Source organism: Melozone crissalis, unplaced genomic scaffold (genome assembly GCF_028551555.1).
Source record: "Melozone crissalis strain CALT ecotype California unplaced genomic scaffold, PUWL_Pcris_2 ptg000106l_1, whole genome shotgun sequence".
Taxonomy (NCBI): domain Eukaryota; kingdom Metazoa; phylum Chordata; class Aves; order Passeriformes; family Passerellidae; genus Melozone; species Melozone crissalis.
In genome coordinates this window covers 1,064,879-1,092,065 of record NW_026535883.1, presented here as the reverse complement: position 1 = coordinate 1,092,065, position 27,187 = coordinate 1,064,879, and the positions used below count along the sequence as shown (strand labels likewise).

The following is a 27,187-nucleotide window of genomic DNA, read 5'->3' as shown; positions in this document are numbered from 1 at the left end:
TTTCTGATTTCTTTTATAAGGCTTTTTATAAGACTTTTATAAAGCTTTAGTTATCCTGATTTCTGATTCATTAGCATCTTCATAACCAATTGCTAATTGCTACATTTTGCATGGTTTACCCCAATTTCTCTTTTTCTGTCCATAGAAGAAGAGAAATATAATATCTGTCATTATAGATATCATAAATATCATTTATTTCTATCATATAACTACAGAAACTTACTGATGTGTCTTCTACTTTTTATCAACTCTACAAGTTCTATTGTTAAATTTGAATTCTTTTCTGCTATTCTGCTTAGCATGTTTGTTCACTTATATGAAGCCTGTATCTACTTGCTTAAAACATATTTCTACTTAAACTACATATCTTTATTCTTATTTTGGGTCTGTTTTACTACTGTATTTTAAAGTTTCAGGCTTTCTCCAAGGCCTTAAATCAAACTCTGTGTCCATCTCTGAGCCTCAGAGCTCCCCAGGGCTGCAGCTTTTCCTGAGGGACAGCTCCAATTTCTGTTCCCTGGGACAGGGACAGGGGCCAGGAATGGCTGGGGCTGTGTCAGGTTTGGGTTGGAGATCAGGGAAAGGAGGATGTGGGGCACTGGAACAGCTCCCCAGGGAATGGTGACATTGCCAAGGCTGCCAGAGCTCCAGGAGAGTTTGGACAGTGCTCTCAGGGGGGATTATTGGGGTGTCTGTGCAGGACCAGGAGTTGGACTGAGGGATCCTTGTGGGTCCCTTCCAGCTCAGGATATCCCATAATTCCATGAATTTTGTTGAAATTTCCCTGACATTGTAAACAAAGAGCTTCAGTTTTGCCTCTGGGGATTGAGAAGTTGGGCTCCCCATTCCTGACAGGACACCCTTAACTGAGAGCTCAGGATCTGGTGAATTTCTTTGCTGGGCTGCAGGAAATATGGACAATACAAATAACAAATATGGTGTACAGTGGGCAATAAAGGTGTGATTTTAGGGAAACAAATCTGCATTTGCACATGGAATCTTGAAGGTATTTTCAGTGCAAACTTTAGTGTAATTTTTTTCAGAATTTGTTAATTATTTTAACTGCACATATCAGTAATGGACTTATTTGGAGTGCAAGGGGCTTTAAAGCTCATCCAGTTCCACCTTCTGCCATGAGCAGGGACAGCTTCCACTATCCCAGGCTGCTCCAAGCCCCTTCCAACCTGGCTGTGAACACTTCCAGGGATCCAGGGGCAGCCACAGCTTCTTTGGGCAACCTGTGCCAGGGCCTCCCCACCCTCACAGCCAAGAATTTCTTCCCAATATCCCATCCATCCCTGCCCTCTGGCAGTGGGAAGCCATTCCCTGTGTCCTGTCCCTCTGTCCCTTGTCCCCAGTTCCTCTCCAGCTCTCCTGGAGCCCCTTTAGGCCCTGCAAGGGGCTCTGAGCTCTCCCTGGATCCTTCTCCTCTCCAGGTGAGCACCCCCAGCTCTCCCAGCCTGGCTCCTGAGCTTTGTCCTTCTTGTGCCACCCAGACCATCTCTGGGCACAGCAGGGATTTGGATTGGAGCTTTCAGAAATTATGATTGAAAACGTGCTCCAGGCATAGAATTTATCTTGGAAAAGGGATTAGTAATGGATCTTTTCCAGATCATAGAATATCTGAGTGATGGAGTTGAGTTGTCCAGCACTGGCACAGCTGCCCAGGGCAGTGAGGAGTCCCCACCTCTGGAGGGATTTAAAATCCATGTGGATGTTGCACTTGGGGACATGGCTCAGTGCTGGCCTTGGCCGTGCTGGGGGATGGTTGGACCTGGTGATCTCAGAGATATTTTCCAGCCTCAGTGGTTCTGTGATTCACTAAAGAAATGTGGATTTTCTCCACTGGATGGTGCTGCTCTCCCAGAGTTCCATCACCTGAAGCAGCCCAGAAAACTGGTGTTAAATTAGGAGCTGAATCTTGTACCTGCTTTCCTCTCCTACTCTAAAGACATCAGTGAACAAATTTACATTTCTGATAAATTATTGACTAATTAGTGGATTTTGTTGTTTGTTTGGAAAGGAGAGATGATTTTATGTTTTCTGTACACAGCATGGAGCTGTTCCTGGCTTTCTTAAATACTTCTATAAAGATGAAAGAAAGTTTGTTTGGGGTTTTTTCCTGCATCTAACTCACCCTATTTAAAATTCAGAGTATGTTAACCTGGCAGAAACATGAGGATTAATCCCACAGTGTAGCTAAGAAGGTAGCTTAGATTGAAAGTGATGGGAAAGTAACTGTCTCTTAATTTCAAGTTTGATGCCCTTGTGCTTTGTTACCAACAACCTCCCGAGAGCAAAACATCTCAGGGGCTTCTCCACAGCGAGAAATATTCAGGAAAAAACACAGAAATTCACTTTTGAAGCTGTGATTGAAAAGAAGGGCAGCTGCTCAGCTGGGGAATGTAAGATCTGCTGGAAGCCTTGAACCAGAATCACCAAGGTTGGAAAAGATCTCCAAGACCACCAAGTCCAAGCATCCCCCAGCACTGCCAAGGCCACCACTGAGCCATGTCCCCAAGTGCCACATCCTCAGGGCTCTGAAATCCCTCCAAGGATGGGGACTCCCTCACTGCCATGGGCAGCTGTTCCAATGTCTGATCACCTTTTTCATGAAGGATTTTTCCCTCATGTTCAATCTAAACATCCCCTGGCATGACTTGAGGCCATTTCCTCTGCTCCTGTCCCTGTTCCCTGGGAGCAGAGCCTGACCCCCCTGGCTGTCCCCTCCTGTCAGGGAGTTGTGCAGAGCCACAAGGTCCCTCCTGAGCCTCCTTTTCTCCAGGCTGAGCCCTGTGGTTCTCCATGGGGCAGCAGGGAATCCCAGTTTATTTGGGAGTTTAAAATCCCAGTTTATTTGGAAGTTTAAAATCACAGACCACACTGCTGGTTCCCCATCTTTTTTGGCACCACGGGCTGGGCTTGGAGGAGTTGCTGCTCTCAAGGTTTCCTGGTTGGAGTAATCACAGAATCCCAGGATGGTTTGGGGTGGAAAGGACCTTATAGCTCATCCCATTCCACCCCCTGCCATGGACAGGAACACCTCCCACTACCCCAGGCTGCTCCAAATCCCATCCAGCCTGGACTTGGACACTTGCAGGGATCCAGGAGCAGCCACAGCCCCTGAGGTTAATAAGTTGTTTCCTGTAGAGAAGTGAACCAGGCAAAGGTTGGATTCCCCTCACAGCCCTCAGGCCTTTAACCCAGTTAAAAACTGTTTAGGGACCCTTTGGAGCTTCAAAGTTTCGGAAGTGGGATAAAAAAAGCCCCCACCTTGAATCCTGACAGTCTCAGTTCCTTAAGAATGAAACACAACTGGGCAAAAAAATGAGTCAAACATCCCTGTAATATTCAATCCCTCTGGCCCAAATCCCAAATCTTGTCTTTTAGGGAACGATGACTTCCTGATTGCATTGAAAACACCTCGTTGGATTTGGCTTCTCCCTGCCTTGTGTGGCCTTGGGTTAAAAAGTCATTTTTGATCCAGCATTTCCCATGGTGTTTAATGAAGTTTGTGATCTTCCTGTCTCCCATTCTTTGTTTGTCATGTTTATTTAGGTTTTCTTCCTGCCTGGGCTTAGGTGCACACATGGAGTGACTGGTTAACTGGGCTGGCTGCTCTTCCTTGATTTCAAGGAAGCTGTTCCTGGTGGGAAAGGCAACATGTGGGTCTGGGAATCTGTCATTTCTATAGGAATCCACATAGGACAAAGGAGCTTTGATTCTTCTTTGGATCTCTTAACTCCTGCAATAATTTCTGGCAGCTTTTCAGTTTCCCCATAAATCATTTTTGAGAAATCCAAAAGCTGAAATCCCACAGTTTTCTGTTCTGACATTCCCTTTCTCTGATCATTTACATGGATTTTTCATTTGGCTTTTATTACGAAACCAAATATTAAAATTTCTGGGTTCTGGTTGAAGGGAATCCTGGAGAATTGATTTTATCCAGAACTGGGAAAGCAGCTTCATCATTTCCTCCTCTGTAGACTCCATGCTGAAGCCAGATGTAAAACAAAATTGGAATCAATATGGAATTCACACCTAAATGTTAATCCTTAAAACCTCCCTGAACTGCAGCCCATCCTGAGGGACAGCAACTTCCACAGCAATCCCACTTTGGCATCTTCCCATTAATAATTAATATTTTCACTAGGCTTTTATTGTTGCTGTTGTGTTTTTTCATTTAGTAAAATTAACCCCCAAAATATATCGAGTCTGGCATAAGTTCTGGGTGGTTTTTTTTACAATGAAAAGCAAAAATTGGACTGATTCAACACCAAGAACTCTCTGGCAATGCCACTAAAGCCTGTGTGAATTTTCCCTTCCTGCTGCAGCCAGGAGAAAGCAGAAGTGGTCTGTGGATCCACGGAACAGCGCTTGGAGCAACGATGACTCCAAATTTGGCCAGAAGATGCTGGAAAAGATGGGCTGGTCCAAAGGAAAGGTAGGATCTAAAGGAGAACAGTGTAGCTGAAGGGTCTAAAACTGCCAAGGGACAGTTTTGATTTATTCTCTTAAGTGCACAGGGAAGTTGAACAGTGATAGACTGTTCTACACTTTGTAACAAAGTCTTGTTTGTGCCTCTCCTGCTTTCCAGCTTCTCTCCATTCTTTGACAATCTGAATTCCCAAGTGAGAGCAGAAATTGGAACATTTAATCAGGTTAAAGGTTTTAAGCTGCCTTTAAACCCTCAATTCTCTCCCTGCTTTTGATACTCTTTAAAATAACTCCAGTGCCTTCTTTAGTCTTTCAGTTTTAAGATTTTTTTTCTGATCTGTTCCTTGAACCCCCAAAATGCTGTGAGCTGTGTCCCTTCCCAGCTCCAGCCAGGACCTGTGGGTGAGGGGACTGATTTCTGGCACTAATAAAGACCTCCAGGTCAGCACAGACACCTGCAAACTGCAGGTTTAATTCCACAGAGGTGCCTCAGCAAAGCTGAGATTTGGGGCTGCACATCAGGGTGTTCAGTGACAAGAATCCCCATAAAACCCCCACTACCTTTAATTATTCTTCTAGATTTCCTCTTCCAGACTTTCCTTAAAAGGCATAAAATTAGGATCATTCTCAATTCTGTAAATGCTTTAAAACCTATTTTTGGATTTAAACTATTGCCTCAGTTGTCTCACAACATTTCCCACTCAAGGTACTGGATCTTCCTGGCCAACAGTTGTACAAGAAGGATTTATGTCTCCATTCCATTCCAATCTTGGACAAATGGAACTTTCTCTTGGTCCAATTAAGGGGCAAAAGTCCATCTGGGCAGTGAAATTAGGCTGCTTAACACCAATCCTGTAAATGGGGAATTGGGTGAGGGAAGGATGTGTGGCCAAGTGTCCTGCTTGCTTCCATACTTTTTGATCAGCAGAAGTTTCAAGGCAAATTTTCCACTCCATTGACCAAATAAACTCTTTTTTGTTTGTAACAGCAACAGCCTTTTCCAAATAGGCCTCATCCCTTCAAATCTTCCATATCCCAGGATGTGTCTGCAGGGCTTCTTTCCACTGCAGCACCATAAAAATATTTATTAATTCCAACACATTTGGCTGATGATTTGTGACAGATGAGGCAAAAAGCAGGTCAATACCAAGAATGAAGTTTTAAACCCAAAGCTTTGCTTTTAATTTTTTAGCCTTGAACATATAGTTGAGAAAGATAACCCTGAACCTGAATATTGCTGAATATTAAACAATCCCAAAGTTGTTTGCTCCAATATTTTCATCCACTTATGATGTAGAAGGAGTTGTGAATGCCCTGCTGGCTCCAGACTGCTTCTCCCCTGCCCTCTTTCCACATAAATTTGGTTTGGATTGTGTGCTCTATGTGGATCTGCCTCATTCCCATTACCCTTCCCAGTGGCAGAGACGTTTTTGGGGTGAGGCAGGTTCTCCTTATGTAGAGTCTTGTTTGAAAACTGTAAACAATTTGGGCTTGCATAGGAATGTCAGGTGGCTTCCTGATTAATCACCCAGCCACTTAATGTTGTTGCTATTTTAGTGTTTATAATGCTTTGCTGGAGGCTTAAGTAGTAAATTTAAAAAAATTTTGTGTGTTGTGTGGTAATGCCTGTGAATGAATTCAGCTACAAGCAGGCAAATTAACAGGAAGTTGTTATTTTTTTGCTGTATTTCCTTGTGAACTGTCTCACAATCCCAAAGCTCTAATTGCTGCTGTGAAATCCTTACATTTTTACCCTCAAATCCTCCTTAGGGTCTCGGGGCTCAGGAGCAAGGAAATCCAGAACACATCAGGGTTAAGGTGAAAAATGACGTGCTGGGATTGGGAGCTACCATCAATCATGAGGTGAGAACTGCACCCAGGGCAGGGAATGGATCCCATTTCAGCAAAAACACAATTATTTGAATGGAATATTAGTGAAAACTGTAGTCACAGCTGCTGGTAGCATGTACCAAACAGGATTGTTTAGGATTTCCAAGACAACCCTTTTAATTTCATTTCACTTTGGGGTGACCGTAGGGGCTGTGGCTGGTGTTACCACTCCCACCAACAAGGATTGGATATAGCAAATTAATTTAGTTCTGAGAGTCTTAATATCTGTTTTGTAAAACTTGTGTTATTTCTGAAGACTTCTGCCTTGTATTCATGTGGGTGATATTTACAGGACAACTGGATTGCTCATCAGGATGACTTCAACCAGCTTCTGGCTGAGCTGAATAACTGCCATGGACAGGGTGAAACAGGTAGGTTCATGCTTGGCTCAATCAGATGCTGGAAGCTCTGAAGCAGAGTTTCCATTCTGTGTCTTTAAAAAGTTCCTGAGGCCCAGTTTGTGATGCAAATAATATTTTGGATAAGGTTGAGAACTGCTTCCCCAAAATCACTAGGAGCCAAAGGATGTGTTGCCATCCATGAGCATGGATTTGTGGACCTCAATGGATCAGTTTTGCTCTCAGCACTCAGAGAAAGGCTTTTTCTTGAGGAAAGAAAACATAAAATGTTTAACCTGTTTATTTCATCCAGGATCACAATATTTGGGACACTTTCCCTGGGCTGTACCTAGAGGAATATTTCTTTCTTTGTAAAGAGCCCAGATTCTGTCTGAAGGCTCACAATCACTCAGCACTGCAATGCTTTGCCTTCCTTTTGCTGATGAACTGTCACACTGCTTCCATGCTCCAGTGGCTTCTTAAATACCTCTTTTTCCTGTCCATGGAGAGCTGCTCTGTAGCTTTTGCCTCAGAGTTCTACATCTCTGCTTTGAGTGTGGCATAAAGTGATTTTTGTGGCCGTGGTGTTGAGCACACAAGTGGGGAAACTTTCCCAAAAGGGCTATTTTTAAAGTTTTCTATTTTTGAAAAGCTTCTTACAAACTGACCTTGCTTTGTGCAAATGAAATTAGGAAGTTGTGGTGGGTGTGAGCTTAGAGAAGGAATTGGTTTATCACGATTTATCATCTTTCCTTTAGTTAAATGCAGTTTAAACTCTGGGTTTGTGTCTGAACACCTCCCTGGAGTGTTGTTAAACCAAAGGCTCCTGTTTGGACACAGCTTGTCCTTGTGCTGCTGGAGCAGAATTGCCAGATTAGTGAATTTAGCAACTCTTCATTCATTCATTCTTAACCTTTGAGCACTGAGTTTTCTAAGAGAGAAAAATGTAGAAGGAAGAGGAGGAAAACCAGTTAGCAAGGAAGTTTTCTAATCCTGGAGTAATAGGATTAAAATTTTGAGCCTGATGCCTCAAAACATCTTCTTGAACTTGCTGTGCAAGTTGTCCTTGTGAAATCATGAGGCCACCCAGGACTCAGTGCTGTCACTCAGCTCCTGGAGAGGTAGGAGAGCATTTCATGGGGAAATTCCACAAGTTCCTGTCTCCCTGGAGAACTAAATCCTGCCCAAGTTGCAACTTGAGCCCTGGGAAGATCAGGGAGGTGCAACTGGTGGGAAACCTGCAGATGAGCAGGGAGCCAAAATGACTTGCCCAGGGCCACAGTGAGTCAGCAGAGGCAGGTTCAGGGAGCAAGGCTTGGCCCTAAGCTCTGCTCTCTTCCCTGGGTCACCTCATGCAAATGACCCTTGGGAGCTCTAATTTCTCCCTGTTTCACTCAGTTCTTTTGGTTCTTTTAGGAAGTGGGACAAGTTTTCAAACACTGAGAACAAATTTGGGTGCACCTTGGAAATTCCAGGTCAGAGTCACATTCGGTGATTTACAGAAAGGCATCGCTCTGAAACTTGTTTTTTTGGCAATTGTTGAAGCTGGCAAAACTCATCCAGGAAAAGACTCTGCCTGCAGCTGTGCTGCAGGAGCAAATGTAACATTATTGGCCCCCCTCCAGTTTCAAACTGCATTAAAAGTCAGCTGAAAAACTTCATTGTTCTTAAAGAACCGGTGCAGTTGCCAGAGCTGGATTGCAATTAGAGGTTGGAAAGGAAGGGCCCCGTGGGGGTTGATGCCAACATTCAGATACCCTCAGTGTCTGTGGCTTTAGCTGTCTTTTCCTTTTTTTTTTTCCCTAGCTGAGCACTGAGTGAGGGCAGGTTTAGATTAGATTAAATATTAGGAAGAAATTAATCTGCTGGTGGTGGGGCCCTGGCGCAGGTTGCCCAGAGAAGCTGTGGATCCCTGGAAGTGTCAAAGGACAGGACTTGGAGCTACCTGGGATAGTGGAAGGGAGTTGGGACTCCATGGTCTTTTTCCCACCCAAACCATTCTATAATTCCTGGCTTTTTTGCTGGGATCCTCTGTGGTGGTGACTGTCCCTTTCCCATGGATAAAAAGTGGGAACAACATCCTGCAGTGCTTTGGTACATGCACTTCGATCACATTTCCTGCAGAAATGCCACTTTGGTGGCTTTATTGCCCCCACTAAAATGCTTTAAAAAGCACATTAATACTCCTGCAGCGCTTGCTCAGCTTGTCAGAGGATTTTCCAGTGCCTGGAAGACGCAGGGATGTATTTCCCTGCCCACTGCAAGTGCCAGCACGTTCTGTAGTGAAGTTCCTCCCTGCAGGCAGCAGGCGGTGCTGCTGCCCCTTTCCCTGTAGGAATAACGTGGCGGAGGAAGGCTCTGTGGAAGCCTTTTGCTGTGTAATGCTCCTTTTGCTACCAGGAGATTCGAAACCAGGCTCAAAGTGCTGCATAGCTGTCAGGATATTTTAGTTGTGATCCTTACTTTTCCCACAGACCCTTTTTATTGAGGATTTTTTTGTTAAAAACTGGATTTGCTGGTCCTTTATCTTCCCATTAGTGGGAGAGTGGGTTTCAGCCTGCTGGCCCTCAGCTCTCCCACTGCAAGCTGGGAATTTCAGTTTTAGCTCAGGGATTCATCAGGTGGCACTGCTTTTTAAACAGGGAAGTGCTGGAGTTCCAGTGTCAGAAAAGCTTGGGCAGCAGAGCTTTCCAGGGTGGGATCATGTGAAAAAGGTGACTCAACTTGGCCCTCAGGGTATGGGTTGATTTCCCTACCCATCCCACAGGCAGGAAAAAAACCACCTCACCATAGTAACCCTCTGCAGAGTTACAGAGCAGAGACTCCTGTGGTGCCTCTTTTCAGGACTAGTAAGGCAGTAATTAACTGTACAACAGGTTAGTTCTCTCTTTCTGGCAATGTTTTGTAAATTAACAGGTTCTGTGGTTGCAAAGAGAACATTTGTACCCCCAAAATAACCTGCCACAGCAGAGGAATGTGATCTCTGTGCTGTTTAATAGTGAGCTTAATCCTTCACGTGGCCTTAACCTGCTCACAGTCTCCCAAAGTACTGCTGAGTGACTCTGGGACTGAGCCAGCCCCAGAAACCATTCCCAGAGGACAGTTTAGATGCAGTCCCTCTTCTGGAAGCCTGGAAAATAAGATAATAGGGATGTGGCAATTTGTTCTAGCTGGCCTTAGGGACAGAAAAGCTTTGTCACCATTCAGTTTCCTTACACAGATGCATCAGCTTATGTCCAAATAAAGGTTTTTTGTGTAGGATTAGAAATGAAAATCCTATGCTTCCCCCCTTTTTATTTCTGCTCAGTCAATATTTCTAATGTTTCTTACATCTTTCTCAGACTCTGATGCTGGAGATACTCTATGAAAAACAGCACTATTATTATTTTCTTACCACAGAGATAGATTTTCCTTTGACCTGGAGTACCTGTATCTGCCTTTTCAAATTACATTTATTGGAAATGGGAAAGAAAGGGGATGGGGCAAAAAAAATCAAGCGTTGACATATTTCAGACAAAACTTAGAGTGCTTCCTTCAGTAATACTTTATGATATTATGTTGTTGACTGGATTTTGAGAGAGGGCATAGGGTGGACTTGATGATCTTTGGGGTCTCTTCCAACCTCATTATTCTGTGATTCTGTGAGAAAATTAATTACACTGATGTTTGAATTTAGTGCTTAAGTGCCTCTAACAGAACTGGACCTTCTTCGCTTGGGTTTTGTTTTTTTTTTAGAGTCCTCAGTGAAAAAGCAGAAAAAGACATTCAGCCTCGAAGAAAAATCCAAATCTTCCAAGAAACGTGTCCATTATATGAAGTTTGCCAAAGGTAAGAGGAGTTTTGTTGTTTCATAAGCCCTGGCCAAGATTAGAACAAACCCTGCTCAAGGTGATCTGTTGCCTTGTGCAGTCTAAATTTGGCAAGTAAAACCTGGGTTTAGAAACACCCCCCTGCAGCTACTTGCTTAAAGCTCTAATGTTTCTGTTCCTCTTTATTTTGGGCAATTTTGGGTGGCTTTAGGCTGCTGATGTTGGGAATAAAACAATCCCCTTGTAAAGGAACTGAATAAAGGAGCAGCAAATATTCCAAGTGGGCAGGGATGGGAGCAGAAGGCAAAGGTGAGATGGGAGTGACTTGGGCATCTGTGTGGCACTAACCCTGCAATCCCCAGTAACCCCTGCTCAGAGATCATGTGGATGGGATCAGGGATCAGATTAAACCTGCATGAAGGCAGAGGAAAGCCCTCTTACATCGACAAGGTACTTCATGGGATAAATTAGGGCAGCCAGAAAAACTGTCAAGAATTTGTAGAGTTTAGTAATTTTTTTCTTTCTTAGAGTGATGAGATTATTTCAGTCAGGCCAGGTTCTGGCCCTTGACAGTTGTTGAGTCCTTTCCCTTTTGCTCTGTTCCCCTTTCACACGGTGTGTGCCCATTTCAGGGCATGGATAGGATCAGTTTCCACTAATGGCTGATTTATTAAACTGAAAGCTCTGTGTAATGTTTTCTGACAGCAAATGCCTCTGCTAAAACAGAGCTAATTGATACCTGAATGGAGGCCAAATTTTCATATCAGGCTTTGAGATTTTTGGTGAAATAATTCGACCTTGAAGTCCAAGCTGTTAACATGAGCCTGCCACTTTATGACATTAAACAATTAAATTGGTTCAGGGCTTGCAAGTACAAAGGCCGTGGCCTGTGTGAGCAAAGAGGATTTATTTTGATTTGGATTTAACCTTTTACTAAATATAGAGGAAAAAAAGAAGTGTCTTTTGAGCATGTAAAATACAGCTCAAGGCTTTCATATTCACAATATCCCAAATTTGTTTGGTCACGTTTCCACAAGGCAGCCTCTCATTTGCTTGTACCTTCTGTGGCTGACACAGGGAAATTGTCCTTTTTCAGAGAAAGAGGAAAAGTTATTTGAGAAAGGCTCATGGTGTCGTGGCCCTTGTTGTTGAATCCAGTCCTGCTTCCTTTCAGACTAAACAAGACAAGCTCACACAAAAGGGGGAGAAGGGAACAGCGACGGCACCGAACGCGGCTTCCGCTCCCGGGGCTGGTTTGGAGCCTCTCTGCTGGAGGAACAGCCACCCCTGGGTCTGGGAAATACACCCCAAGCTCAGATTAAATCAGCTGCTTTTCTAGTAGCTGCTCCCCTGCAATGCTGCAGGAGATTGGGGCTGTCAGCTGAGCTGGTTTCTATTAGAGGAAAAATGGGGGATACGTTCAGGGGGAGGCACGGAAAGGAAGCGTAGCCTGAAAATGGGAGCAGGAGGATTTTAGGTGTCACATTCCAAGCCTTGGCCAAGAGAAAGCTGAGAGCAGCCCCAGTCACTTCCAGCTTGCTTGGACAAGGCCATTTTGAGGCAGTGCAGTGAGGCAGCAGGAAGCTGGGAAACACTTGCTCCTCTAGGCTGATGTGTCTCTTAACCCTCCAGGGACAGTTAAGGATCCTAGGAAAAAGAAGAAGTCAGATTTGGGAATTTTTGGGGGTTTTTTTGTTTGTGATTTTTTGTTGTTGTTGTTTTTGTTTTGTTTTGGGTTTTTTTAGCCATTAAAAGATTCACTTTGAGGTCACTGATTTTCAAGTGATTGAGACCCCAGCAGAGTCTTAACAAGTTGACCTGTCTGGGTTAATTTTCTTTAACTTTTGCTGACCTTTTCCAAAAGAATTTTCTGACAGAGCCAGTGGACAACTCAACGACTCGTGCACTGTGGAATTGGTTAAACCTTTGCCTGTATCTCTGAATATCACATCACACTCTCCTGCTTCCCTCTCCTTGCTCCATGTCTGATATCCAGCTCACCACAATCAGATGGCAGTAATGACCCTCCTGGAAATCTTTGCTTCACTCTTGAAACACTTTTGAGTTGGAATAATAGAGTGTGTGGCAGAGGTGGAGGTTTTGCTTTTCAGGAGCAACATCAGAAATCAGAGAAAAGTCCCCACTGAGTAAAAATGGATTTTTTTTCATTGTGTGGAGGAGCTGTAACTCCCTAATTCTGTCAGAAATGGGGAATCCTCATGAGAATCCAAATACATACACACATTTCTTCTTTTGGCCTTCATTTAGTGGCCTTGGCATAGAACCACAGCATGGTTTGGGACTGAAGGGACCTTACAGTTCATCTCATTCCAACCCCCTGCCATGGCAGGGACACCTTCCACTGTCCCAGTTACTCCAAGCCCCATCCAACCTGGACTTCCTGATTTTTGTTTATGTCCAAGAGCAGTTCCTCTCTGTCTGTGGGTCACACTGTTACCAAAATACATCCTCAAATGTGAAAGTTTTGGGGTTTTTCCCTCTCTTTCCCCCTTCCAGGTAAGGATCTCTCATCTCGCACTGAACAGGACCTGTCCTGCATTTTTGGGAGAAGGCAGAAGAGTGCCAAGACCCAGGTAAACAAGAATCTTCTCCTTTCTCTTATTTCCTTGTTTATTATCCCAATAACAAAATGTCCAAATGTCTTATGCCAATTTGTTTTTTCTACTTGAAGTGCTGTGCTTGAATACTAAGGAAATAAGAGTAAATTTAATCCCTGTTTTTGTGGATTATCATGATATAACTTCTTTGGAGATGGGGAACTCCAGTATTTTAATTTTTTGGTAGGAAATGTACATCACAAAGAAGAATTTTGCTTGACCTGAAAGGTCAGAGGTTGGACTTGATACTCTCAAAGGTCTTTTCCAACCTAAATGATTCTGTGAAAGATCCGTGAATATCCAAAATAAAATTGGGCATTCAGTAGCAACTGGGCAATCTCCACAAACTGCCCTTGTTTTCATAAAAATTTGGAAAGGTTGAGCAGCTGCAAAAGATTCAGAAGGGACCTGAAAAGTGATAAATATTTGATTAGAAGACCTTTCCCTGGACTTTGGATAATGAGATCCAAGTTTGGACCAGTTTTTATTTTATTTATGTGTTAATTAGCATTTTCACTTGCAGAGCACAGACCAGCTCTATCAGTGGATAAAATAACTGTGACATGACCAACATATCCAGAAAAATTCTTTGGAAAAAATAACATCTGGAAAAGCACAAATGAATATATTGCAGGAATTGTCCAGTGGGTTCCAAGTTCTTGGAAATCTCTGGTTTTAAGGGAAAGATAGGGCTTGAAATGGAGTGGAAATTTCTGGAATACCCTGTAGTGTGTGACACCTTGCTCCTTGTGCTCTTGGAAGTTGTTGTGGAGCTTGACTGCAGGTCACTGGGAGCTGAAATAAGGATTTGGGAATTTGTCTGTGAGAGCTATTGGAGCTGGGATTTAAAGGGACAAACTGGGATTTAACTGCTCAGCATTGCTGGGGTTGAGGGAGCAGATTTTGCCCACTCATGAGTTGTCTCAAGTAGTTGGTATTGTTTTCTCTCTATGTTCTACATCTTTTGAAATTCAGAGTTGGAAAGTTGCTTCTTCTGGGACTTTTTCCTGCAGATCATTTGCTCTTTTGTGGATAAACACTGCAAATCACATGGATTTTATGAAGGGTGTCTAAGCTTGTGTATCTTTTTGCCAATCCCTTGACAGATGCAGCGGTTGGCTGATGGCTGCTGTGCAGATTTCCTGAAATGGTTCAACATTCTAAGCACCCAAATTTCCTCATGCAAATCCAGGCAGGAGGGCACAGAATTTGGAGCTGCATTGTTGTCTTCTGGGGAGGATGCCAGAGGCAGCACAATTGCTTCCCCCAGCTCCCCCTTCTCCTTCCCTTCATGCATCAGAGATCTGTGGAGTTTGCACAGAACAGAAGTGCATTGCTCAGGCCCTCCAGCTCTGAGCAGTTTCATTGCACTGCACCCATGAACTCTTATGATCCCTTCCCATCATGTTCTGCAACCTGCTCCTTAAGGTGGCACAAAGGGAAGTGCCCTGTGAGGCTTTGCAGGAATTCTCTGTGTTTGCCTTCTGGTTTGAAATTCCTGAGGAGTTTCCTTCCTGCAGGAGCAGGAAGGTGCTGCCATTCTCCTGGAAATGAGTTGTTCCTACATGGAGATGAGGTAGGAAGGGCCCTGGTGCCCAGCAGAGCCCTGGGTTTTCCTGCAGGTTGGACCCCAGTTCCCTTCAAATTTCAGCTCCTACAGCCCTGGGCTGCTTTCCCTGGTGACAGGATAAGGATTTCCATACTTCCAGAGGAGCCAGAGCTGTTCCTATCCATGAATCTGATTGCAGGTTCCCAGCTGTGGGTGCAATGGAGATGATCCATGGAAGTTCCCCTGTTGATCCTGGAAAAGCTGGAGCAGTGGCCACAGGAATCTCATGGATTTAAAAGACCGAGTGCTGGTGCTGCATCTGGATCAGGGCAACCCCTGGGATCAATCCAGTCTGGGGATGAAGGGATGGGGCAGCCCTGGGAGAAGGACTTGGGGGTGCTGGTGGGTGAGAGCTGGACATGACCCAGCCCAGAAACCCCTGGAGCTGCTGGAGTGAGTCCAGAGGAGGCACCAGGAAGATCAGAGGGATGGAGCAGCTCTGAGCAGGCTGAGGGAATTGGGATTGTTCAGCCTGGAGAAGAGAAACTTTGGGATGGCCTAATTGTGGCTTCCCAGTGCCTGAAAGGAGCTACAAGAAAGATGGAGAGAGACCATTTACAAGGACCTGGAGGGACAGGGCACAGGGAATGGCTTCAAACTTACAGAAGACTGAGTTGGATGGGATATTGGGAAGAAATTCTTCCCTGAGAGAGTGGTGAGGCCCTGGCACAGGGTGCCCAGAGAAGCTGTGGCTGCCCCGGGATCCCTGGAAGTGTCCAAGGCCAGGCTGGATGGGGCTTGGAGCAACCTGGGATAGTGGAAGGTGTCCCTGCCCTTGGCAGAGGGTGGATCTGGATGATCTCCAAGGTCCCTTCCAACCCAACCCATTCCATGATTTTATAGCTTGAAGTTCTGTCTCTGAGGCTCTTTCTGAGGCACCATCTCCCTCCTCTGTTCTCAGAGATGCAGTTTGAGAAGCATTCAGCACGCTTGATGTGCACTGAATGACCCCAACAGAGCTACCATTCCACTCTTGATCTTTTGACAAAGATTTTCAGCTTAATTCTTTTCCCCTTATTTCTATTTGTTTCAGTCTGGAATCACAAAAACTTGGGTGTAACTCCATGGGAAAATGCAGGAACTGCTTTTTTCAGAATTACAGAATTGCTGATACTGGAGGAGACCTGGAGGTCTCCAAAGGAGTCACCTGCTCAGAGCAGGGTCAGCTATGGCAATTTCTTCAGGAGTTTGTCCAGAGTTCTGATTATCAGCCTTCCCTAATGCCTCCAGTTTAAACCCATGAAAAAATTTCAGTGGGTGGATAAGAGGTCACTTAAGGGGCAGAAGAGATCATGGAGTCATGGAATTGTTAAGGCTGGAAAAGACCTTTGCAATCCTCATTCAACAATTAGCTATGTACTATAGCCACATTTCTTGAACACTTCCAGGGATGGTGACTCTTCCACTTCTCTGAGCAGCCAGTTCCAGTGCTAGACAACTCTTTCCATTAAGAAATTTTTCCTAAATCCACTCTAAGCCTCCCCACTGTTGCATTAGGTCTGGCTGGTTGGCTGGTGTCACACCAAACTGCCTTTAGAGGTTAGGAAAAGAGAAGAAAAAAGCAAAACACAGGGAATTCCATCTGTGCTTATGTCCCAAGGGGAATTAGTGGGAGAACTCAAGGCTCAGTGATGGTCTCTGGACCAGCAGGATAAGCCTGGCTCTTCTGAAGAAAATCTTGTCAAAAATCTATCACCCCTGAACTGCTGCAGTGATAAACAGGGTCTCAGCAAATGAGATGTGTCATTGTTCCTGTCATTCCTGTCCACTCTTTTCAGTGTGGTCATTAGCAATCCTTCTATGATCTTGACTGTGCAAGGAGCCTGTGGCAGGTGATGCTCTGTGTGAGCTGAGTCTGAGCCCTCTGAACTGTGGGGCTGATCTCAGACTCCCTTTTTATCTGTCTCAGTGGCCAAGGATTGGTCTGGTAATGGATCATTTCTCTGGTTCCACACCAGCTCTGCAGCAGTGAGTGGGGAATGCTGAAACTTGGATTATCTACCTTATCAAAGGAAGAGGGAGTTGGCTAGAGGACTGTAAAGATTGCAAAAGAGGGGAATTGCAAAGGATGTGGAAGGAAATGCTGTTTGCCCCTGAGGGTCAAAAGAGTTTCTCTAGAAGTAATAAAACTACAGTGCTGTTGTTTTGATGGTTCTGGGATATGTGTTACTAATCAGAGGCAATTGCAACCTTTAATTCTCCTGAATGTTCAACATAACAGTCCTTTTTTTAAAAATTATTTTTGATAAATCATGTGTCCAACTCAAACCTCCTTAATAAACTACACAGGGACCTTTGTTTAAAACAGAAAAAAAAATACAAGTCAAAAAAACGAGGTGGGGAAGAAAACAATGGCTGGGCTTCAGAGTGGACCTAAATTGAAAACGTCTGCAGTTTTTCCCAGGGAGAGCAAGTGATCGAAAATATTGAATTGTAATTATGATGCTCTCTGGAGACCTGCAGTGAGGACCTGTTTTGCAGGCTAAGATCTGCCAGACTTGTTTTTTTGCCACCACTTTTCCCCGTGATTTTCTCACTTGCTTAGGAACAACTGGGAGCTGGGGAGACAGAAAAACAAATTCCATTAGTTCCTATCTGGTTGAACTTCCTGGAACCCCCACTATTTTTTTTTTTTGCTTCTCAGAATTTCCTTCCTCCATCCAGCTGTGTTTCCTGATGGAGCCTTATCACTGGAGAAAATGCTCCTGAGTGAAGCTGAGGATTTGGGAATGAGTTGCAGACGGTCCCAACTTGGTTGCTGAACAACATGATTCTGGCACTGATTTCACTCTGGGGGCTGGGGGGAGCAGCTCTGATTTGCTCAAACCTCTGTTGGAGATGCATAAAAACCTGAGTGTTTTGCATCCATCTCACACATGCATGGCTCAGGCCATTCCATGAGTAATCTGCTTCCTCCAAGTTTGTGTAACTTGGATGGAAACCTGCATCAGTTCCCTTCAGCCACCCAATCCAAGTAGCCCGAAAGTCTCAGGCTTGCAGTGATTTCTTCCTTGTTAGGCATTAGAAATGGAACTGTCCACCCCTGGTGCTTTTTCACTTTTTTTTTTTTTTAATCAGGAAATTGTCTTCTGACACATTTTGCAGAACTTCCTCAACTGATTTATATTTCCCAGCACTTATCAGAAAAGCATGTTGGCTAATCTTAAGGGACATAGCTGAAAATCCATTAAAGTCTGGCTTTGCCCTGGGCTCCCTGAAGTTATGGGTGAACTGATACCATTCCCTGCACCTCAACTTTCTCCCTGCAAAATGCCAATCATGATATTGGTGTTTGTGGGGTTTCACAATTGTGACTTTTAGGCAAGTTGCAAGTTAAATCTTTTTTTTTACCTGTGACCAAATTTGTTGCAGAGTTAGCACATAAATTAATTTGCTGCACCCTTCTTTGGCAATGCCAGGGAAGGGAAAAAAAACCTGCAGAAGAGGAAAATGAGTTACAAATTAACACAGATTTTTCACTGTTCTGCTTTGGAGACCACAGTTAGCATGAGGTATTTGGGACTGAGAAGCAGAACAGAAAAAAAAAAAATACATCAAAAACCTGGAGAGAGTCCAAAAGGATTTAGTAAAATGGGAGACAGGGTTAGAGGGCATGTCCTAGAAGGAGAGAGTGGAGGAACTGGATACGTTCATCTCAGAAAAGAGGCAGAAAAAAGATGACCTCTCTGCCTATAAATACCTGGGGGTCATGGGGAGGGAGGAGCAGAGGAAGGGAGGGGACAGTAATCAGAGTACGCAAAAGCCAGGAATGGGACTGGGGAGTGAGAACTTCAATTAGAAAAAGGAAGACTCAGACTTACTCTTGAGCAGGCTTCCTCACAGTGATGTCAGCAGGGCACTGGAGGAGTCTCCTGAGGGAAATCCCAGCTCCTCAGTGAGTGATGCCAAGAAAAAAGATGAGCTTAACACTTTTAGACCCGTTGGGATGGGCAGAAATTGATCAATTAAAGTAAAACAGCTCCTAGAAACTGTTCTGTGGGTGGCTGCAGTACTGAAGTTGGATTCCTGTGGTTGTTTGGATTCTTTGTGGCTCAAGAAGATGATGAGCTCATGCAGGAATCCCTGTCCTTGTGCACGTGGATCTCTTGGCCTTCCCTGTACAGTCATGAAATATTTTGGAGTCTCAATATCTTTGAAACCTCTGCTGCTTCAACCAGCACTTTTTACCTGCTTCAGAATTTTAGTCCCAAGTGGTAGGATGAGGGGCAATGGTCTTGAGGTGAGGCAGGGGAGGTTCAGATGAGGTATGAGGAAAAATTGTTCCCTGTGAGGGTGGGGAGGCCCTGGCACAGGGTGCCCAGAGGAGCTGTGGCTGCCCCTGGATCCCTGGAAGTGTCCAAGGCCAGGTTGGACAGAGCTTGGAGCAACCTGGAATAGTGGAAAGTATCCCTGCCCATGGAAAAAGGTGGAATGGTTTAAGGCCCCTTCCCACCCAAACCATTCTGTGATTATTATCAAGGGATTTTTACAGCTTCTGGAGTACTGCAGGAACTTCTTTGGCGTCTCCAGTTTGCTCTGCACCCCACCATGGACTCTTAACAGCCAAAAGGGTCAAAAAGAGGAGAAAAAAACAGCCCCAAACCAGATTCTGCCAGCACTGAGCAGTGCAAGTCACTTTCGTGTGCCTGAGGAGCAGCTAGGGCATGCTGGTGACACAAAGTGACAAGGAGAACAACAGGACAGTACAGCTGAAGGGCTAAATCACAGAACCACAGAATGGTTTGGGTTGTATGGAACCTTAGAGCTCATCCAGTTCCAACCCCCTGCACAGGGGGTACAGATAGACCAAATCTGGCAGAACAGACCAGTGGAAAGCTGATCTAAAGCTCTAAAGCTTTGAGTTGGTAACTTGCAACATCCTACATAGCAAATCAGAAAATTAATTAGGCTCAAGGTGTTAATTTGGGCCATATATTTAATATTTTTCCATGAATATGAGAGTGTTTCAGGAACACCAGGAAAAATTTCCTTTACCCAGCATACTGTCCTAGTTGTGCTTTTGATAAAAAAAAGAGGAAGAGCAAAGTATTGATATTTTGTTGCCTATTCTATAAGCACCTTGTTAATCAACTGGAGGATAAATTATTGCTGTCCAGATATCAGGAGAGATGCAGAGGAAGAGATATCTCCCAATCTGGAAGTAAGGGCGCTTTTTCTTCCTCTCTTCATTGGAGAAGTCTTGCCTCCACATTTGTTCCTTGGGGGGGTTGTTAAGGAACAGCAACAAAACTGGGGGGAGCTCTTTTTGATTTATCTTCTCTCCTTCCCTTTTGGTCACTTCCAGAGGCTTAAAGAGCCAAGTTGGCTTTAATGTGTTACCATTAGAGACCAGGCATTAGCTGGAATAACCCATCCTGCCTCACAGTGAAAAATATCCCTTGATTGGCTAATTAATCAGTCAAAGGGGAATGACATGGCCCTCTGCTTGAGGGACTCTGCTGCACAGGTAAACAGGTCATTGATAAATGGTTTACCCACAAATTCATATATCAAGAAAACTTAGTCATTTTTTAACTACACTTGGTGTGAAAGCTGTGCTGTGTGTTTTTTTGGAGGTGGATTTTTGCTGCTTTTGCTTTTTTTTGCATCTTGGAAGGTTTTAGGCTGTGGGAGTTTGTGAGAGGAAAAGGCCAATCAGAACTTTGTCACACTTGGAGTACTTCTGGGTGTTTTTTTGTTGTTTTGTTTTGGTTTTTTTTTTTTTTGTTTTTGTTTTCTTTTTAGAAGAAAAAAAAATCAGTAATTTTTTTTCCCCTCTCCAAAAGAGGAAATCATTGACATGGCTTTGTGTTGAGATTGAGTAGGTCTGAAATCAGGATGGCTCAGTTGCTTTTGTCATTTAAATATCTTGAGGTTGCTCAGTTGGTCATATCCAGTCCTCAAGCACTGCATGGACAAATAAATATATCCATAAATGGATCTGATGAAATAATTGGGGAAAATCTGTGGTGTAAGAGGCAGGTCTGTGTTGGTAAAAGGCTTTAACTGAGCTGATTTCCTATTGGCTTTTGGCATTTCTGTGCTGGACCTTGTCATCTGTAGATTTTATAACACTTTATCCTGCAAAGATGGTTCTCCAGTGGGATTTTTCACTGAGATTTAGAGAAAAAATGAGGGAAAAGAAAAAGAAAATTAAAAAGGGAGGAAGGAAATCCAGCTCTAAATTAAATTGCATAAAAATGTGATTTAGAAACACTTTTATCCATGGGGTAAGTAGGGTTAAAGCAGTGGAATGGTGTGAGGGACCACAAAACAATGTTTGGCATAGCTGCTTAACTGGATGCTCAAAACAAATCCTAATTGTGCTTTTTTTCTTGCAATTGTCTTTTTTTTTCCTCTTTTTTTAACTGTGTATTACTTAAGAAAGTAACACACCAGTACCTAAGAACATGGGTCTGGCTTCTAGGGAATAAACCTCACCCTGTTTTTTGTCCTGTGAAATCCCTTCCTCCCAAGCAGCCCTTGCCATGAGCCTGAGCTTTATAGACCAGCTTTGTTTTGTTTTTCCTTTTAAAAATATTTGTCTGATCAAAGAGCTTTCCTTAAAAATAAAAAAAAAATTGAAAAAAAAAATTGCAGTGCAGCAGTTCAAAACAAGGAAAAGTACCTTTTTTTGATCCTATCATAACAGGATTTGTATATGGAAGTGTGAAGTAAGCAGGTGGCTTCCTGTTGATTTTTAAGCCAGGTGGGCAAGTTCTTGATGATGAGTTGGTCTCCCTCCCTACCCTGCTTTCCCCTGGCAGGAATTTACTTATTCCTGTGTCTGGAGAAGTGGAATTTGGGCTGACAACTTGTGGGGATAATGCTGCTGTGGGCATGAGAGGGAAACAGCAGTTTGGTCTCTCTCAGAAATCAGGGATTAGATACATTTTATTACCTCCATCTATTCCAGCAGCCTGCAAGGACTGGGTGTTCACAGCAATCTGATTTTTGCTCACTTAGTGTCATTAAAGGGTGTCTAACCTTCCTCCAAGGGTGTCTTCTGATTTTTGCCTCATCAAACTGGTTATGAAATTGCTGGTTGGTTCAGATGGGTTAAACAAACCAGAAGCTGGAGAAAGGAAATGATTCAGCCTGAGAAAGTGCTTAAAATCTAAAGAAACAAGCTTTTCCACTTCCAATCCAGTATTTCAGCTTCTCTGCTGGATTGTTCTTTCTTCAGCTGTGAAAATTTGCTTTTTTAACTCTCCAGTTAGGAGAAATATCTGGTGCAGGAGAGTGACTTGGTGGTAAAGTTCCCCACCAGTGTCCAAACTGGTTCTTTGTCTCTCTGAGCTCTCTCCAGCTCCCTGGCATGTTTGCAAACCTGGCCATTTGAATTTAGTTTGGGTTTATTTGAGTTTTCCCAAGATTAAGACAAGGTTAAGAAATCCATTGTCTGTTTTTCACTACATCTGCAGCCTCCCTCTGCAAACCACCATCAATCCCAGCATGTTTCCTTTGAACAATTATGGTGTTGCCATAGAGAGAGGGACAAATGTGACAAAAGTGATGATTAATGTCATTAATTTGACCATCTGCTAATAACTGTACATATCCCTGAGATAAGGAGAGAGGAAGAGGATGATGGGGAAGACAAATCATGCAGGGGAAGGTGATGCCTTCTGTGCTCAGGTGACATTGGCTTTGAAAGATGTGTCCCATGTCAGGATCCTGGTGATGAGAACTTGCTGTTCTCCCTCATGGGATATGCTGTGGGAAAGGTCTCAGATTTGGGATTAAGGATGAATATTGTCCTATTTTGATTTGTTGAGAGGAGAGAGTAGAGACTTGTGGACTGGTTAGAATGTTAAAGTCACAAAGATGCTCCCAGGGCTGGAGCCCCTCTGCTCTGGAGCCAGGCTGGGAGAGCTGGGAATGTCCGGCCTGGAGAAGGATCCAGGGAGAGCTCAGAGCCCCTTCCAGGGCCTAAAGGGGCTCCAGGAGAGCTGGAGAGGGGCTGGGGACAAGGGATGGAGGGACAGGACACAGGGAATGGCTTCCCACTGCCAGAGGGCAGGGATGGATGGGATATTGGGAAGGAATTCCTGGCTGTGAGGATGGGGAGGCCCAGAGAAGCTGTGGCTGCCCCTGGATCCCTGGAAGTGTCCAAGGCCAGGCTGGACAGGGCTTAGAGCAACCTGGGACAGTGGGATGTGTCCCTGACCATGGCAGGGGGTGGAACTGGGTGATTTAAGGTCCTTTCCTACCCAGCCCATTCCATGATAACAACTGAAATCAGCCACAGAAGACTCAAGAGTTTTGCTGAGTTGGACAGAGTTTGGATACTCTGCTGAAAAGATCCCAAATTCCCATGCATACAGCAGGGTCTGAAGTTTTTCCTGCATGGATTAAGGGATGTGATCCATCTGTGGTGTGTAGTTTGTCCCTTCTCTCCTTGGGGACAGTTGGTTATGCCCAAGGGGAAGGGGCTCTGAGCTCTCCCTGGATCCTTCTCCAGGCTGGACATTCCCAGCTCTCCCAGCCTGGCTCCAGAGCAGAGGGGCTCCAGTCCTGGGAGCATCTTTGTTTGGATTTGCAGAGTCACAGCCCTACAAACCCGGTGGGTGTGGGGAGGAGAGGCTGGAGGTTGGTCTGGCTTTAAAGCACGAGGTGCTGCTGTCTGTGGTCATTAATTCCTCAGAAATTCCTGGTTGTAGCCTGGGGATGGACCTCCAGAAGGTTTTGCTTTGATGATCCTGGTGGAAAGTTCTGGAGTCCCTCAGGATGCAGAATTCCCAGGGTGGTTTGGTGGCCACCTTGCAACTGGAGTTAAAAACCAGCATGTGTTGGATAAACTTTCAGCTCCCACAAAAAGTCAGAATCAAAGATGATTTCACCACAATAGTAGAGTGGACAGCGGCTGAGAAGTGTGCCTGTCCACAGCCATCAATTTTTCATTTTTTATTTACTGGGATTTATTTAAAACCTGCTCTGTTTCACCAGGAGCTGACTTTTCCCAAGTTCTGGGAAGTGTTTTTGACATCAAAATCCAGCCCAGTAACGCTGATCCTGTGTCACCTGTGTGGTACAGGTTGTTTTTTAACAAATGAAGGGAAGATCAAAAATATTGCATGCCCTAAAATCCTGTTTTCCAGAATATTGAAGAATTTAAATGTCACTCAGTGTTTCAATACTTGAAAGAAAATTATTTATTCTCAATATTTTTTACAAAGAAATATCTGAGCTTGGGAGCAGAAGAAAGTTTCTGTAGTACAAGGTAGTCAAAGGCTAATGCTAATTAGGAAATGTTTTCTAGTTCACAGAAAACACAATTTCTTTTTCTTAAAATTTCTAAAAAATATATTTTAATTTCAAATTGTCAGCTTGTGTATTTTGCAATGAATATTTGCAGGTACAAAAATAGTAATTGCTACAAACTTCTTGTTGTGGTCAAGTGCAAGCTTGAAGGTGCTTTTTTATTATTCATTAAACCATTATGTCTCATAAGGGAGTAAAAAATCTTAGATAAGGAAAAAAAATCAAGCAATTTTATTATTTTAGGAAACGCTTTATTTATATATTTATTCTTTGATGTCTCATCATATGGATATGGGGTTTATATTTAGTGGAGAAAAAGAGGAGCAGTTCAGGTTGATAAGCAGAAGGTTTTTTTGTTGGTTCTCTCCAAATCTCATCTATTGCTTAAACTCTTAAAAATATTGAAAAAGCACCAAACACTCCAAGTGTCTGGAAAAATTCTCAGGTTTCATGAAATATTTGTGAAGTCCTCTGGGTATCAGTGGATGTGGAATTTCTCTCCAACTACTAATGGATTAAAGAAATTTAATATGAAATATGTCAAAGACAACATCCCAAATTCTGTCTTGGTGCATTTTGGGGTGGCTGACTCTCCATGTCCCTGCTGTCACATCCAAGCAAAAGCTATTCCTCCAACAATTCCCAAATTATTTTAGAGCTTCAGATCTTTATTGACTTGCCTGGCTCAGCTCATCCCAGTATCAGCTCCTTAATCAGTTTGTAAACACCACATTTAGCCCAGTGGATCATTAAGTTTTCTAAATATCTCCTTTTTCTAAGGACTCAGTGCTGTGTAGTACCAGTTCAAAACTCCAGTTGTTCCATGAAGACCACCCTAATATATAAATTATATAAATTATATAAATTATATAAATATCCAGGTGCCGCTCAGCTCCAGTCTGGGGCAGTGATATAACGAAACACTTGACTCTCGAGTTATCCAACTCTCAAATTGCTTTCCCCTAAAAATATATTTCTCCTCCTGACTTAAATAGTGAATGTTCTGTGGGGAGCAGTTCAGCCTTGGCCAAAGTGACCTAAATTCAACCTTTTGATATCTGTGTCTGTGCTGATGCTGGGAGCTTAAGCATTCACTTACATTTCATCTTAAGAGCAGTGAGAATGCTGGGCCAAGCTTTGAGGTGATGAGAGAAAATTGGGTAATCCTACACGTCAGCAAGCAGCTGGAAGAGGAAGTTTTTTGTTGGAACTTGCACACTGAGAAGGCACAATGTCCCTGTTTTAACTTCTGCTTGCTAAGCCTCCTATTAATCACTGCTTTTGAACTCCTCTCTGCCAGCCCCTCTGGATTTGGAGGATGGGATTTGTCTGTAGTGGATCCCAGGAATCTGGCTCAGGAGTTGGTTCCTTTTCACCACTTGCTGTGTACCCTTGGGTCAAGTTTGCCTCCCAGTTTCCCAACCATTAAACCCAGGGATTATTCACATGGTATCAGCCTAATTTGTGTTGTGTGTGGTTCTCCATGAAGTGCATTGAAACACTGAGATGATAACTGAGAATTTTGAAGTGCAAAGTGCAGCACCCAAGTTTCTCCCAATGGTTATTTCTGGCACAGCTGTTGGAAGTGTTCTGTGCTTCCCTATTTACCTTTTGAACTTTACAGCCACGGCGCCCATATTGTGGTTTTAAGACATTGCAGCTTAATTAAACTTTCAGAGAGTCCTGGAGCGTGACTGTCTCCAGCTTTCCTGAAATCCCTGCAGAAGCAGGGCTGTTTACATAGAATCTGTAAACAGAATCTGTGCTCCAGAGCATCCCCTGAGGGCACCGCTGAGGGTGAGGGTGTGTAACCCCAGAGATTTGTGGATCTTGGGAAGCTGAGCTCAGGCAAGAAGTGCAGAAGTATCTCACCTGCAGGAGTGTTTGTGTAAGTGGTCAAATGGAGCAGCAGCCTTTTTTTTTGACAGCCAGGACTTTATGCATCCCTTGTGCTGCTGATTCCCTGCCCTCCTCTCATTCCAGCAGTCCCCTCTGCCCAGCCTTTCCCACCTGCAGCACTGCAGGCTCGGGGTTTTTTCCCCAACAGCAGGGTCAGGTTTTTTTCCCTTTTTTTTTTTTAGCAAGCCTGGTGTTTGTCAGTTACCAAATGGCAAAGGAATGCTGTGTGTAGCAACTGTGATGGATGTGGTCCAAAGGCTGGGAGCGTGGCCCGTTCCTTTTTCCGGCGTTGTCGTAGGGAAATGGGCGTCTCCAAGAGACGCCCAGCGCTGAGCCCTCGCTCCGCAGCTCCGCCGGCCCGGGGCTTCTGATCTGAGCCCTTGCTCCTGGAAAACAGAGCTTTGTCACTCCTGGCAACTGGCTCTACAAAAACACTGATAACAATAAAGGGCTCCCTGCCCAGGCCAGGCTTGCTCTTGCTTTCTGGGAATCTTCCAGGTTAGAGGAGATGCTGCCCCTCTGCTTTAACCCGCGGTGGGTTTTTGTAGGGCCCTTCTGCTCCCAAATTCTCAGACATAAAACCTTTCAGGGCTGTGGCAGATCCTCTTCCAATCACAGAATTTTGAGTCTTGAACTCCTTTCTTTCCTGTATCAGCAGAACAAAATGCCCTTCACCTTTACAGAGTGTCTGAAGAGATGGGAACTGTTCACGCTCTCAGAGGAAGCTTGGGAAGTGGGAAAAGTTATCTCAAGTTCATGTCAGGCAACAAAATATTAGAATTTTGCCATGACATCTGTAAAGCACTTTTGGTACTAATTTTCCAGTAAGTTTTTATTGTTGAAAGTTTTGGACTGAAAGCTACAAAACTCTTTTGTCCTAATTAGTAACTGATTTTTCTGGAACCTAGATTGTCAGGCTGTCAGACTCTGTTTTCCTGGGTCTGAAGTCCTTAATAGAAAAGATGAGGTTGCAGCCAAGGGGGAGTTGTGGGGTTTGACACCACTTAAGAGCCCTGAAAAAAAAGCACCTTCATGGGATGCAGGAGATGCCCACTTGGCTTCTTGTTTTGTCCTTCAGGATATCTTGTTGCTGTGGAGATTTGCTGATCCTGATTGATTCAAGGCAATATTCTCCAATTGTTTCAGAGTTAAGCTAAATGCCTGAAGGAGAGGGAGATTAATCCCCACTGAGAGGTTAAATACAGTGATGTAACATCTAAGAAGCAGGGGAAGAGAAAAGCTCCAGTGAAGGGCCATTTAACCTGCTTAAGGTGTGAGCTGTGCATTTGAGGGTCACCTCTCTCCATTGGATATGAAGATTTG

At 44.0% G+C, this 27,187-nt stretch overlaps 1 protein-coding gene across 1 annotated transcript in view; it reads left to right on the top strand.

The window, feature by feature from the left end:
- PINX1 (PIN2 (TERF1) interacting telomerase inhibitor 1) overlaps positions 1-27,187 on the top strand; it is a 60,780-nt gene that overhangs the window by 1,795 nt on the left and 31,798 nt on the right. Inside the window, exons 2-6 of the mRNA XM_054291704.1 lie at positions 4,335-4,444; positions 6,208-6,300; positions 6,620-6,698; positions 10,401-10,493; positions 12,992-13,068. Of these exons, the coding sequence (XP_054147679.1) occupies positions 4,335-4,444; positions 6,208-6,300; positions 6,620-6,698; positions 10,401-10,493; positions 12,992-13,068 (452 nt within the window). The remainder of the gene's footprint in view (positions 1-4,334; positions 4,445-6,207; positions 6,301-6,619; positions 6,699-10,400; positions 10,494-12,991; positions 13,069-27,187) is intronic.